Source organism: Podarcis bocagei (genome assembly GCF_964188305.1).
Source record: "Podarcis bocagei genome assembly, chromosome: 15".
Taxonomy (NCBI): Eukaryota; Metazoa; Chordata; class Lepidosauria; order Squamata; family Lacertidae; genus Podarcis; species Podarcis bocagei.
In genome coordinates this window covers 31,497,765-31,513,142 of record NC_138141.1, presented here as the reverse complement: position 1 = coordinate 31,513,142, position 15,378 = coordinate 31,497,765, and the positions used below count along the sequence as shown (strand labels likewise).

At 47.6% G+C, this 15,378-nt stretch overlaps 1 protein-coding gene across 5 annotated transcripts in view; it reads left to right on the top strand.

Annotated features, from left to right (window-relative positions):
- TSPOAP1 (TSPO associated protein 1) overlaps positions 1–8,788 on the top strand; it is a 57,007-nt gene extending 48,219 nt beyond the window's left edge. For 4 of the 5 annotated variants that reach the window (XM_081172837.1, XM_081172835.1, XM_081172833.1 and 1 more), the window contains 5 exons: positions 2,168–2,274; positions 2,624–2,695; positions 6,079–6,177; positions 7,590–7,663; positions 8,212–8,788. In XM_081172837.1, coding sequence (XP_081028963.1) covers positions 2,168–2,274; positions 2,624–2,695; positions 6,079–6,177; positions 7,590–7,616 — 305 coding nt within the window. In that variant the 3' untranslated portion in view covers positions 7,617–7,663; positions 8,212–8,788. The remainder of the gene's footprint in view (positions 1–2,167; positions 2,275–2,623; positions 2,696–6,078; positions 6,178–7,589; positions 7,664–8,211) is intronic. The other variant, XM_081172834.1, reaches the window with a different exon arrangement.
- Positions 8,789–15,378: the final 6,590 nt, after the last annotated feature.

The following is a 15,378-nucleotide window of genomic DNA, read 5'->3' as shown; positions in this document are numbered from 1 at the left end:
TTTGCAAAGTTTTTTGCAGATAAAATCGCCCAGATTCGGGAAGAAGTAGACTCCACCGTGGGAGCAGGGCCGGGGCGGGAGAGTGCTAGAGTTCTGTCTAGTCAAGTTGAGTGGGATCAATTTCAATCTGTTACCTCCGAGGATGTGGACAGGCTGCTTGGACGAGTGAAACCAACCACCTGTCTCCTGGATCCTTGCCCATCCTGGCTTATAAAAGCTAGCCGGGAAGGACTGGGCGATGGGCTTCGTGGGGTGGTGAATGCTTCCCTCCGTGAGGGAGCCTTCCCAGACCCGCTGAAAGAGGCGGTTATTAAACCGCTTCTTAAAAAACCATCTTTAGATGCGGCCACGATGGCCAACTATCGCCCAGTCTCAAATCTTCCATTCCTGGGCAAGGTGATTGAGCGAGTGGTTGCTGAACAACTCCAGGCACGCCTGGAAGAAGCGGACCATTTGGATCCCTTCCAGTCGGGATTCAGGCCTCATCATGGGACTGAAACTGCCTTGGTCGCACTGGTTGATGATCTCCGGCGGGCTAGGGACAAAGGTGAGAGCTGTTTCCTAGTTCTGCTGGATCTCTCAGCGGCGTTTGATACCATCGACCATAGCATCCTTCTGGACCGTCTTGAGGGGCTGGGAGCTGGGGGCACTGTTATACAGTGGTTCCGCTCCTTCCTCCTGGGCCGTGTTCAGAAAGTGGTGGTGGGGGATGAGTGTTCAGACCCTTGGGCCCTCACTTGTGGGGTGCCTCAGGGTTCTGTCCTCTCCCCCATGCTTTTTAACATCTATATGAAGCCGCTGGGAGAGATCATCAGGAGGTTTGGGCTGGGTGTTCATCAGTATGCGGATGACACCCAGCTCTACCTCTCTTTTAAATCAGAACCAGTGAAGGCGGTGAAGGTCCTGTGTGAGTGTCTGGAGGCGGTTGGAGGATGGATGGCGGCTAACAGATTGAGGTTGAATCCTGACAAGACAGAAGTACTGTTTTTGGGGGACAGGAGGCGGGCAGGTGTGGAGGATTCCCTGGTCCTGAATGGGGTAACTGTGCCCCTGAAGGACCAGGTGCGCAGCCTGGGAGTCATTTTGGACTCACAGCTGTCCATGGAGGCACAGGTCAAATCTGTGTCCAGGGCAGCTGTTTACCAGCTCCATCTGGTACGTAGGCTGAGACCCTATCTGCCTGCGGACTGTCTAGCCAGAGTGGTGCATGCTCTGGTTATCTCCCGCTTGGACTACTGCAATGCGCTCTACGTGGGGCTACCTTTGAAGGTGACGCGGAAACTACAACTAATCCAGAATGCGGCAGCTAGACTGGTGACTGGGAGCGGCCGCCGAGACCATATAACACCGGTCTTGAAAGACCTGCATTGGCTCCCAGTATGTTTCCGAGCACAATTCAAAGTGTTGGTGCTGACCTTTAAAGCCCTAAACGGCCTCGGTCCAGTATACCTGAAGGAGCGTCTCCACCCCCATCAGTCTGCCCGGACACTGAGGTCCAGCGCCGAGGGCCTTCTGGCGGTTCCCTCACTGCGAGAAGCAAAGCTACAGGGAACCAGGCAGAGGGCCTTCTCGGTAGTGGCGCCCGCCCTGTGGAACGCCCTTCCAGCAGATGTCAAAGCGATAAACAACTACCTGACATTCAGGAGACATCTTAAGGCAGCCCTGTTCAGGGAAGTTTTTAACATATGACATTTTACTGTATTTTTGGTTTTTATGGAAGCCGCCCAGAGTGGCTGGGGAGGCCCAGCCAGATGGGCGGGGTATAAATAATAAATTATTATTATTATTATTATTATTATAGTCCTTATCTCCTCTCTTGGCTGAGAGCCAAGAGGGCATGTTACTCCTTCAGAAGATGAAGATGAGAGAGAGAGATATGGCTGCCTGCCCTGTGCTTTTATCATTACCTGCACAGGTGAGGCCACACCCACCTCTGGTCACATGCGGAGGAAGTCCGTCCCAGGAAGTTTACCTGCTTGCTGGACTGACATTCCTCCCCATGTTCTAACATGTACTCTCTAGGAATGTTGTCACTGACTGCTCCTGGGTTTTACATCCCACAAGATGGGCCACTGGCCTGATCCAGCAGGCCCTTCTTATGTTCTTCTGCTCTGGGCGGCAGGCTGAAATAAGGAGCTGTGACCGTATGCTTCCTTTTCTCTGCTAGATGCACACGAAGGTCGGGATCTGAGCTCTGAGGATGATGCCCCAAGGACTATGGTGGCCATCTTTGACTACAACCCCAAAGAGAATTCTCCCAACCTGGATACGGAGGTGAGCAAAAGCGGCTGGTCACCCAGTATTTCCTGGGCTAGGAAAGCACTCGAAGGTTCTTTGGTGATGATAAGCAAAGGCTAGTCAGTTTTAATAGCATTTGGGGCAATTCTGTCTCACCCTGGTAAGCCTCTGAGCCTCCCCACTCACTCTGCCTACAGTCATGAGGTGGCAAGAGGACTTCTCTTAACATTGTGTTTTCCCTGATACTATCTTCACCCTTCAAAGTAGGTCAGGCCAGCCTTCCTCAGATACTTCTGCAGATCAGCCCTGTCTTCACACACATTTCCAAGGTCACTCTCCCACCCAGCCCCCAACTTTCTCATTGTCTTCGCTGTTTTCCTTCTAGGCAGAGCTGAGGTTTTGCGCTGGGGATATTGTCACTGTGCTCAGTTCCATGGACGATGACGGGTTCTATTACGTAAGTACAGCGTCCTTCCTTTTTATCCGAACTGTTCAGGCACTAAATAGATAGATAGATAGATTCTTTATTGTCATTACACTAGTGCAACATTGCACAAGTGCAACGAAATTGGATGCCATCCCTTAAAAACAGTAAAAGCAAAACAACAACAACAACCAACCAAACCACCTTCCAACCACACCCACACCCACCCCCAAAAACTCCCAGATCTCACTATCGAGTTACAGCATTCAAAAAGGCCACAGCTCTTGGATAGAAACTGTTTTTCAGTCTATTTGTCCTTGACTTGATGTTTCTATACCTCCTGCCAGAAGGCAGTAGTGCAAACAGACTGTATCCCGGGTGAGATGGATCCTGCAGGATGTTGTTTGCTTTCCTAAGGCAACGGGAACCGTACAGTTCTTCCAAAGGTGGGAGAGGGTGACCAATAATCCTTTGGGCTGTGGTTATGACCTTCTGGAGCACCTTCCTCTCTCTAGCTGTACAACTGGAGAACCAAGCACAAATACAATATGTGAGTATGCTCTCTATGGAGCCTCGGCAGAAGGACACCAGCAGTCTCTCACTCAGATTGTTCTTTTTTAAAAGTCTGAGGAAATAAATTCTCTGCTGGGCCTTCTTCACCAGAGCAGTGGTATTTGCGCTCCAAGTCATGCCCTGATCCATAATCACTCCCAAAAACCTGAATTCCGCCACCCTCTCCACCCGTTCCCCGTTGATATACAAGGGCTGAATGTCCGCCTTTTTTTTCCTGTAATCCACCACCAATTCCTTGGTCTTAGCCGTATTAAGAGCTAGATTGTTCTCTCCACACCAAACACAGAGCCGCTCCACCTCATCCCGATAGGCGGACTCATCCCCTCCTGAAATGAGCCCCACCACCGTAGTATCATCAGCAAACTTGATGATTTTGTTGCTGGAGTAGATGGCTGTACAGTCATACGTATAGAGAGCATAGAGCAGGGGACTCAACACGCAACCCTGTGGTGAGCCGGTGTTAAGGCTAAGGGCTGTGGACACATGTGACCCTACTCTAACCCTCTGAGAACGTTCTGACAAAAAATCCAAAACCCAGAGACAGGTGGAGTTGGGGAGTCCAATCGCCTCTAGCTTGGACACCAGTCTATGGGGGAGGATAGTGTTAAAAGCAGAGCTAAAATCCACAAACAGCAGCCTAAATGATGTATCTGAATAAAATCAGAGGGGCTGCTGCATCAATATGGGGTTTTGCCAACTCTTCCGCTTAGTCTTAGTCACCCTCCACCACTTTGAAAGCTCTGCCATCGTTGACCTTCGCCGGCTTTCGTTATAAAGAGTTGTTGGCAATTAAGAGCTGTGGAGGCGTCCTTTTTTTCAAGGCAGCTGAGCTGGTCCACCACTTAATTAAAATAAGCTTTGGGGAACCTGATTGGTTCGATCAGAGATGGATGAAAACTGGTTGGCCACTAATACACACTGCCACAAGGCAGGACAGCTGTCACCAGTTTGGGTGGTTTACGAAGGATGTGATGCGGTCAGAGAGGACTGACTTAGCAAGGCCTATCAATGATGAAAGCTATATGTAGAACCTCCACGTACAGGGGCAGTCTATCTCCAGCATCTGGTACTCTGAGGTTTAGTGAACACTAAATGAAAGAGGATGCGAGACTAGATAGGCCCCTTTTGCCTGATCCGTAGAATCATAGAATTGTAGAGTTGAAAGGGTCATAAAGGGTAATCTAGTCCAACCCCCTGTAATGAAAGACTCACAGCTGGGTTCAGGAGGGTTCTCTTTTGCGTGCACGAAACCTCCTACGACAATCTCTGATTCACCAGTCCCAGACTTGTATATAGAGCAGAGCTATCCATCAGATGATGCACAGCTCCAGATTATCTTGCCATGCACTCTTGGTTCAAACCCGTGCATGCAAAATGTGCTTTGTAGATAAAATGTGCACAAAATGCATACAGTTCAAATACACATTTTTCTTGCACCTTTTTTATCTGTGAAAGATGGGATGGAGCAGACCTATGGCTGAGCCCCAATAAAACTGAGGCACAATGCAAATAGCCTGAACTTTCCATCTTCTGTGTCAATAAATTTGTCTTTATATCTGTTCCCTAATATTCTGGGGTAGGAGGCAGATCTCACAGTTCCCTTTTCCCATTGGTTTGTCCAACTTTCTTCTGACAGTGCATCGTTAAACTGTTGAACTCACTCCCACAGAATGCAGTATGTCTGACAACAAATGAAACAGAATTGTAGAAAACACAACTTGAAAAAAGAGACAATAATACACGTGTTTTTGTACAATAAGAAATCTTTAATAAAAAATATATTTTTAAAAAACACTAACTTGGAAGGTTTTACAAGAGTAATAGACAAACTCATGATGGAGAAGGCTATTGGTGGCTACTAACCATGATGATAGCTATTTCCTGCCTTCACAGTTGGAGGCGGAAATGTACCTGAATACTAGTTGCTGGAAACCACAGGAGGGGAGAGGGCTCTTGGGCTCAAATCCTGCTTTCCGGCTTCCCTTAATGGGCATGTGTTTGGCTTCTGCCACAACAGGATGCTGAATTAGATGGGCCCCTGGCTTGATCCAGCAGGCTCTTTTATGTTCTTATAAAGCTCCTGTACTTTAAACAAGTGTGTGACCGGCAGAAATTCAATAGAGAGTATCTTTGTCATGGCTACCTCTCCTTGCCGGGGAACAACTGCCACTGAAGTTTTGGCATCGAGCACAGCAAGAAGAAAAAGAAGAGGAAGAAGGGTTTGGATTTGATATCCCGCTTTATCACTACCCTAAGAAGTACCCTAAGGACGCGGGTTGCTCCCGTTGCTTGGTCCCAGCTTCTGTCAACCCAGCAGTTTGAAAGCACGTCAAAGTGCAAGTAGATAAATAGGTACCACTCTGGCAGGAAGGTAAACAGTGTTTCCGTGCGCTGCTCTGGTTCGCCAGAAGCGGCTTAGTCATGCTGGCCACATGACCCGGAAGCTGTACACTGGCTCCCTCAGCCAATAAAGCAAGATGAGCGCCGCAACCCCAGAGTCATCTGCGACTGGACCTAACGGTCAGGGGTCCCTTTACCTTTTTAAGGAGTCTCAAAGTGGCTAACAATCTCCTTTCCCTTCCTCCCCCACAACAAACACTCTGTGTGGTGAGTGGGGCCAAGAGACTTCAGAGAAGTGTGACTAGCCCAAGGTCACCCAGCAGCTGCATGTGGAGGAGCGGGGAAGCGAACCCGGTTCACCAGATCACGAGTCTACCGCTCTTAACCACTACACCACACTGGCTCTCACTCTCTGCTCCTCACTCTGAATGGCTTTTAGGTGTCCAATAGGGAGTTTCATTTACCTTGTGGGCTATAGAGGCATTTCTCTTCTTTCTCTGCAGGGGGAGGTGAATGGGCAGAAGGGCCTTGCACCATCTAACTTCCTGGAAGCAATGTCCTTGGATGGAGAGCTACCTGGGGAGCCAAGCCTTGGAAGGCAGGTAAGGGGGGTGCCTTGCTGGATCGGGGCCTAGCTGCAAATGAAGGCTTTGATCAAGGCTTAAGAATAGTGGTTCCCAAGCATTTTGAGGCCACCACCACCTTAGATTCATAAATTCATCCCCAAAAAGCATTATTCAGAATTGCAGTTTGCACAACCCACTAAGTAAGATAATAACACAGCAATGTTCAAAAGAGCAACAATTAATTGTGCATTTGTTCAAAATCCAATTAAAACTCTTCAATGGATGAACTTGGCCCAGTGATACCAGCTTTTCAAAGCCGCTTGATGGTTGTTGACAATCCCACGCCCCCCTTCTGCCCCCCCATGGCACTTAGCGCCCCCTAGGTAATCCCACCGGTACCACCCACTGCTCTAGTCTAGAACATCAGGAAATGGGCATGCCGCTTTCTACCCAAGCACCCCACAAGCTGGATTTCAGCAGGAAATTTGTGGCATGCTCCCAACTGCCCCAGTTTAACCAGAGACAGTCCAAAATGATCTCGGTCCCCATTTGGGGCATTTGGGGAGTTCAGAGTTTGGCCCCATGGGGGTTGCAAGTCTCTGCTGCCTACTGACTCAGCCTCCTTCCCTAGAGCAGAGCTTTCCAAACTTTTCATGTTGGTGACGACAATTTGTAGACATGCGTCATTTCATGACACAGTAATTCAGTTTTACTAGGGTTGTCTTGTTTCCAAAAGTAAAAACCAGGACACCAGCCGATCCACTATGATCAGCTGCCTGTGGGAGTTCCCACTGGGAATTTTGCCTGGCTTTGCACATTCCCAATGGGGAACTCCCAAGGGCAGCCAACATGGCTCAGTCTAAGTGTCGATCAGCTGATTGGTGCTGGGAGAAAGTCCCTTTGAAGCCGTCATGATGTCAAAAAGTCCCTTTGAAGCCGTCATGATGTCAAAAGCTAGCAGATGGCCAACCCTACCCACTTATCAAAATTGTCCCTTCGGGCAGAAAGAGGTAAGGATCCAAGCTACAGGCTGGATCTAGTGCTCCACACTTGATACAAATGCACACCCACATAGCCGTTAAGACAACATTGCAGTTCACACCCTGAACCACTGGCAACCAACTATAGGACAATTATATTTTTCTAGTGAATCTGTAGCGAAATGAACTGCTTTTTCAATCAGTGGGGAACGGGCAGTAAGCAGGTTTTTATTTTTATCTCTATAATGTTGGACAGCATATTGTTACCTTCACAGAATCATAAAATCATGGAATTGTAGAATTGAAGGGACGCCCCCCAGAGTCATCTAGTCCAACCCCCTGCAATGCAGGAATCTCAGCTAAAGCATCCCTGACATTGTTTTATTTTGACCCCACTTTCCCATTTGTTGTAAACTAATTCTTTATTTGCCTGGCTTTGCACGTCCAACGGTTGGTTGCGTCCCTCAGAGAATGAGAAAGCGGAGAGTCCAGTGACACACGCCAGGCAGGCAGAGGGAGACAGAACGACGGAGAGAAACCATGTAAGCAGCCTTCTCATAAAATTCACAAGAGCAGAATTTCGTGCTTAGGTGTCGCGTGCAGCAGCTGGCAGCCACCAGCCATCATGGGCCATTCAGCAAATACCTTCAGCTAGCGAAACGGAAAATCAAAATCACTTCCTCTTAATGCCAAACTTGGGCAGTGGGTGAAGACAGAAATAGAGGGGAAATGGGTCTATTGGGAAACAAGAGGGCAGGAATCAACATGCTCTTGAGGGAATTCCAAGGTTTACAGAAGTACATGTGTGTTGGTGGAAGCGAAACAAAAGAACTGCCAAGCAGCTGAATCCCAGTGAGGACTGAGCATGCTCAGTAAGCGTGGAATGTTGGGTGTCAGTTGGAAAAGAAAACAAGAAAACTGGGAGAAGGGATGGAATAGGGAGAAGGGATGGAATAAATCGAAGGGGGACAGCTGTCTGGAACCCTGAAAAAAGGATCAGAGCAGTGGGGGCATACTTGTGTATCGCTACAGATAACATCATCTGCCTTTTCTTTTTCTTTGCTGCCATCTTCCCTTCCCTTTCCTTCAGCAGCGGCATTCACCAGATTATGAGGCACAGCCTTCTGTCTTGGAGTAGCAGCTAGATAGCTCCACTGCATCACGCCATCTCAGTCAGATGAGAGCCTTTGACCCATGGCCTCTCATGCTTCAGACGTATCAGCTTGAAAGAAGGAGAAGATAAGCTTCTGTGGGTCTGAGCGAGGCTGGCGATGACGCAGAGCTGAGACGCTGCAGTGCAAGATGAATTCTGATTACCAGAAACTTAAGCCTTGCTGGCATTTTACTTCCAGGAACTGAGGATGTGCTGGTCGCTCTGTGAAGCACTCTAGAAAGGGACTCCGACAGGAACATTTGCCATTTTAGTTTACCTTTTCTCTGATGTGTGGTTTTGGCCGTGATGTTGTCCGATGGATGTTTCCCATCTCCATTATCTGAGAAAACGTTCCCCTTGGTTAGGAACCGAAGCTCCTTTCCCTCGGCCTGCATGGGGTGGGGTGGGGACTCTCCACCAGTCCAGGGTTTTCCTTGAGGCCTCCCACTGGTCTGTTGGGGATAGATTTTTACAGCAGGGGCATCTGAGAAAAAGACGGACAGTGATCCCACCAGGGTGTGTGTGTGTGTCACGTTTTCTGAAAGCTGGAATAGATTTTACTAGGGATTCCCACCCATTGGCTATTCATGCAGATTCACACTACAGGCCTCGTGCAATTTATAATCCAGATCATGGAAGATTCTAAATTGCTAGCGATTGTGGCAGAGTTTTCCCTCTCACACTAGGATCACCATTTGAGAATTTAATGCCCAGGTAGGTACATCTGGTCATCCAGATGTGGTCCCCCAGCAGCCACCATGGCCAATGATCTGGGATGATGGAGGAGACGGTAACTTGCCATGCTGGTTGTGCTCTGCCTCCTTGGTCAGAGGCAGTAATGCTTCGGAAAACCAGTTTTCTGGAAATCGCAGAAAGGGTCCTGCTTGCGGTCTTCCCAGAAGAGGCATCTTGCTGGCCACTGGGAGAACACGATGCTGGAGTAGATGCCTTCAGGGCACTTCTGAACTCCCTCTGAATGAGGCAGCAATGGCCACCAACAGTTGCTGGAAACCACAGGAGGAAAGAGTTGCTCTCGCACTTGGGTTCTGCTTGCAGGTTTCCCATCCCACAGGCACCTCGTTGGCCACCGGACTAGACAGGCCTTTGGTTTCATCAATCAGGCTCATCGTATGTTCTTATGACTCCACCAACATTTGAACAACCCAGAGCCTCTAGGTAATTTTGGTCACAGTGACTTAGCAGCCCTCATCTCCTCAGAGTCTTTTCACATTTTTGCACTGGATCAGATCCTGAGGACTATTATAGTTCTCTTTGCCACTGGGCAGGATGTTTTAAGACAGCCGGCTGAATAAGGTCCACCCCCCTACTCTTGAGGATTCTTACTTCATATCTTTTTACAGTCCTTGAAATTCCTCAGGCGCTTCCCTCAATTCAACACCCCAAATCTTGGGATTTTACATTCTGCAAAATTCAGCAACAACTTCACAGCTCTCTTTTCTTAATAGCTTCGTTTCCTACCTCACCAAACCTACCAGAACATGCAGGTGACATTTGGCAGGACCCATTCCATAGATTTCTGGCTGCAAGATAAGGACAGCCTTGCCAGGTGAGACCAAAGGCCTGCCTCAATGGGCTCTATCCTGTTTCCCATATGCTTCCAGGAAGCTCACAAGCAGAGCAGGGGAAAAACCTTTAAAGTATTTTCAGAACCAAGTGTGTTGATAAAATCCAGCGCCTTTCACACATTCCCACATATCTGGGGTGAAGAAATCCCCCAAGCGGGTTGGTCAAGCGTGGGTCTATAAAATAGGCCCAAAATTTCTCCTTAAATGAAATTTCGTCTTCTGTAGAAACTCTGGAGAAATTTCTTTTTTAAAAAAAAGGAAGCAAGAAAGAGCTTTGATAAAGACACGGACATGTGAGTTCTTGTGGTGGTGGAGAGAGGCAGTCTGGCCCTCATCCCTACATCCCACTGTGCCAAACAAATATGGCAGCCCCAAAGGGTCATGTGACCCTCTCCTCAGGTCTGCCTTATGTGAGCTGTCAAGCACTTCTGGCTGGGGAGGGGGCACAGTGCCAGCAGGTACACCCAGCCTGAGGAGTGTGACTCTTGTGTTGAGGAGAAGCCTGTATTCCAGGCCAAGGGGTGTTTTAAAACTATAGACTAATGGTGTGACTCTCATTCTTGCAACTGATGTTCCTCTGCATGCGTTTTGGGAGGGGAAAATCATGCTCATCCTGTTCACTCTGGGCCATTGAGTGGAGGGTGTCGGTGTTTGGATAAACTATGTTTTTATTTAAAAGAAAACTAATTTATTACATTAAAGTCTATTTTCACAAAAAAAGGAGACTGTTGCCATTAGACATTTACTTCTTTCTATGGAGGGGTTTGCGGTAACCTAGTGTGAGGCCGTGGAAAAGGCAAATTCCATGCTAGGGATCATTAGGAAAAGAATTGAAGGGGAATCTTCTAATGTCATAATGTCATTATGGTGATACCTCAATTGGAATACTGTGTACAGTTCTGGTCGCCTCGCCTCAAAAAGGATATTGCAGAGTTGGAAAGGGCTCAGAAAGGAGCAACCCAAATGATCAAGGGAATAGGAACGACTCCCCTATGAGGAATGGTTGCAGCGTCTGGGGCATTCAGAGAAAAGGCAAGAGAGAGGTGACACAATAGAAGCTTATAAAATTATGCCTGGCATGGAGAAAGTGGGTAAAGAAAAGTTTTCCTTCCATTTCTCAAAACACCAGAACTCATAAACATCCAATGAAGTTGAATGTTGGAAGATTCAAGGTAGATAACAGGAAGGACTTTTTCATGCAGTACAGTGGTACCTCGGGATGCAAACGGGATCCATTCCAGAGCCTCATTCGCATCCTGAACAGAACGTAAGATGCGACAGCGCGTGCGCGGGTCGCGTTTCGCCGCTTCTGCGCATGCGTGTGACGTCATTTTGAGTGTCTGCGCATGCACAAGTGGTGAAACCCAGAAGTAACAAGCTCCGCTACTTCCGGGTCACCGCGGAGCACAACCCGAAAGCACTCAACCTGAAGTGTATTTATCCCGAGGTATGACTGTATAAACTGTGGAACTCCTTCCCACAGGAGGCAATGACGGCCTCCCACTTGGATGGCTTTCAGAAAGGATTAGACAAATTCATGGCGGAGGAGAGAGCTATTGATGACTACTAGCCATGATGGCTCTGCTCTGCCTTCACAGCAGGAGGCAGCAATGCTTCTGAATACCAGTTGCTGGAAACCACAGGAGCTTAGAGGGTTCTTGGGCTCGAATTCTCTTTGCAGGTTCCCCACAGGCATTTGGTTGGCCACTGTGGGGCCAGGATGCTGGACTAGACGGACCCTTAGCCTGATCTAGCAGGCTGTTCTCATGAGATGTTTTGGGGGCTCACGTCCCTCCCCACACCTTTTTCTTCCAGAACATGTGCCCCTCCCAGCTCACTTCCTACTCATTTGCAAGACTGGACTGTGGAGTCTGGTGGGGAAGGCTGTGTCAAGAGAGAGGAGGCCCACAACACAGTCTGTGAGTTGGCAACAGAGAAGCTAGAAATTCCCCTATAGCTGCTGATTCCACCCACCCAGGCAGAAATTCAGCGAATTCAGAAAAGCCAGTTGATGATTTAAAAATAATTTATTGCTGTTTGAAACACTTCCCCATTCATTAGGTTGATGGCACTCTTAATATGGCATGGGTGTGTGTGGAGGCAAAGCAGATCAACACCACTGCGAGGTCAGACACATATCTCATGGTTCAAACTCCGGGGATGGAGACTGAGGGGAAGTTGCCTTGCATAACTTCTAACTGTAGCTGAAATTTCTCATGTGGCCCAATCAACCGTTGCTTTGCAGGGAACTGAAAATTAAATGTTGCAATTGCTATGAATCAAGTGCATTTGCTCTGTCAGGCTCATGATCCAACGGGACTGTTATGGTCTTCTCTGAACACCACCAACATCTCCCGAGGGTTTCGGGAAGAGATCACTTCCAGCTTTGCAGCATGGGGTGGACCAGGGGCTTCCCACCTACAAAGGAAATGCCCTTGGAATGGGATGCCCTTGCATTTGAAGGCCAACACTCCATCTCTGAAACTGCTCTGTGTTCAGATCAGCAGCAGCGAACCCCCCACTCACCTGACTGTTTTGGTCAAGCCATGCGAATATGATGCCAGGCGTGGAACGTGTGAAGCTTTGGCTAGGCCCAAAGGAGGTAGGGTGGCAATCCCCAAGAATCATCTAATTGGTGGGGTTGGCAAAGCACAGTCCCTTTGCCCACATGGTTTCATTGATTGATTGATTGATTGATTGATTGATTGATTGAATCTATATTGCACCATCCTCTCCAAGAAGTTCAAAGTGGCGTGCATCTTTCTCACCTCTCCTCATTTAATCCCCACAACAACCTTGTGAGGCAGGCCAGGTTGAGACGCAGTGGCTTGTCCAAGGGTCATGCAGTGAGCTTCATAGCTGAGTGGGGATTTCAACCCTTGTCTCCCAGGTCCTAGTGCAACACTCCAACCACTGGGCCACACTGGCTATCCAAACTGCGTGGGCCACCTGACATCATTGTGATGCCTGGTGATTGGCTGCTTGGCCTCATCCACCTGATCCACTTGGCCAGCAACTCATCCAGGTATCCACTCCAATATTAGACTCTTAAGTTAGTGTCATTGCCGCCAGCACCAGTAGTCAAGGGGGCTGACGGCTAAAATGGTGCTATGATTTGGAAGAGCAAAGAATGTGTTCCATTGGTGCGCAATGGAAACAAAGATGTTGAGGCTGAAGATCTGTGCTGTGAACGTACAGCAATAGCTGAAAGTCTTCCCCCCCCCAAAAAAAGGGTTATCCTGGCGGTTCGCCACAGAAACGGCGAACCGCCAGGATAACCCTTTGTATAACCCTATGAAGGCCATCTTCAGGAGAGTTTGTATTAAAGAAAAAATATTGTAAAATAGTCATAACTAATATCAGCCACAGGTACTCAAATAGACACTTTTTGATCTTACAGAAATGTACAAGGTTACTTACTGGCTCTCAACAATCTACGTATAAGGAACTGGAATGTAAGAGGAGGGAATTAAAAGGCCTGGAGGTGAATTCATAGAATTATAGAGTTGGAAGAGACCATGAGGGTCATCTAGTCCAACCCCCTGCAATGCAGGAATCTTTAGCCCAATGTGGGGCTCAAACCCACAACCCTGAGATTGAGATTCTCATGCTCTACTGACTGAGCTTTCCTGTTGGTTTCAACTGTGGTTAATTTATTGTATATAAAATAGTGTTTCAGATTTGGTGGGAAAGGTTCTTAGTTGATGGCTAACAGAATATGTAAACAGGAAAATACATCTAGAACAGCGGTTCCCAAATGTTTTCAAGCCACCACCCCTTGGTTTCTTAAATTCATCCCCCGTGCCTTCTACCCTTGCCAACACAAAGCATTGTTCAGAAGAGCACTTTGCACAACCCTCTAAGGAAGATAATAACACAATTATAATTCCTTAAACTTTGACTTCAGCTCAATGTCATTTTGTAACTCAATCAGTTCCTCCTTCACCACCTTCACTTCCTCAGTATCTGAAAATGGAATTATTTCATTTCATGATCGTGAATTTTCACAAATCCGAAGCAATGTTTTTTAACATACCCCTGAAGGTTCAAAATGATTTTCCTCGATTTCTCCTGGCTGGAAAGAGTTGTTGTTACTTGGGAACTCTGCTATTATTTTAAATTGACATGGGTTGCATAAGGTAGGGGCACATGCAGGTGTATGAAACATTTCTCTTCATTTTGATGCATGCCACATTCTTATGATTATTGACAATTACCCCACCCCACAAACCCTAAGGGCAGGTTACATCAATTAAAACACAATTATTAAAAACAGTTCAAAGCAATTTACAATCGCAGAAACAAGGTGGGCTCTAAAAAGATGAACCTCAAATGTCAAAAGTCAGAGCGAAGAGGTATGTATTCAGCTTCTGTAATGAAAACGCCACACACCTCTGTGGGGAGGGTATTCTACAACTTAGGGGCTGCAGCAGGGAATGCCGTCACCAGAAAATGTCTCCACCCTTAAACAAAAAGTAGGACATATCATCCTGATTCCTGGAAATGATGCAATTTGTTTAGACTGTTTGACGTCTATGAAGATGCCATTCCATTTATTTTTGAGGCAATGGAAAACTGTTTGGGATATAAGCCCTTCTTCCAGTTCTATAATTTGCCTTGACCTGGACACCATGCTGTTGATGCAGCCTAGCTTTCTTTACCACTGTGTCACCCTGTTGACTCATGTTAAGCCCATGGTCTACTTAGACCAGGAGTAGGCAACCTAAGGCCCGGGGGCCGGATGCGGCCCAATCGCCTTCTCAATCCGGCCCTTGAACGGTCCAGGAATCAGCGTGTTTTTACATGAGTAGAATGTGTCCTTTTATTTTAAATGCATCTCTGGGTTATATGTGGGGCCTGCCTGGTGTTTTTGCATGAGTAGAATGTGTGCTTTTATTTAAAATGCATCTCTGGGTTATTTGTGGGGCATAGGAATTCGTTCATTATTTTTTTTCAAAATACAGTCCAGCCCACCACATGGTCTGAGGGACGGTGGACCGGCCCGTGGCTGAAGAAGGTTGCTGGCCCCTGACTTAGACCCTTAGATCCTTTTCACATTTACTACTGGCAATTCAGGTGTCCCCCATCTTATATTTGTAAACCCACAGTACTTCGCCTCTCTCTTCACCCAAAAGGAAAGCAGTGTCCAACCTTGTGGTTACAGAATAAATGATGCAAGGAGGAAACTGCAGCCCAACACAGGAAAAGTGGTGGCAAGGGAACAGCTAGCTACTTTAAATGAATTCAGAACTCCAGAGCCTGATGAGCTGCACCCAAGGGTACCGAAGGATACTAAAGGAGCTTGCGGGTGGAATCTTAGAGTCTCTGAGGTCCAGCTCTGAGGACCTCCCGGCGGTTCCCTCACTGCAAGGTTACAGGGAACAATACAGAGGGCCTTCTTGGCAGTGACGCCTGCCCTGTGGAACGCCTTCCCATCAGATGTCAAGGAAATAAACAACTATCTGACTTTCAGAAGACATCTGAAGGAAACCTTGTATCGGGAAATTTTTAATGTCTA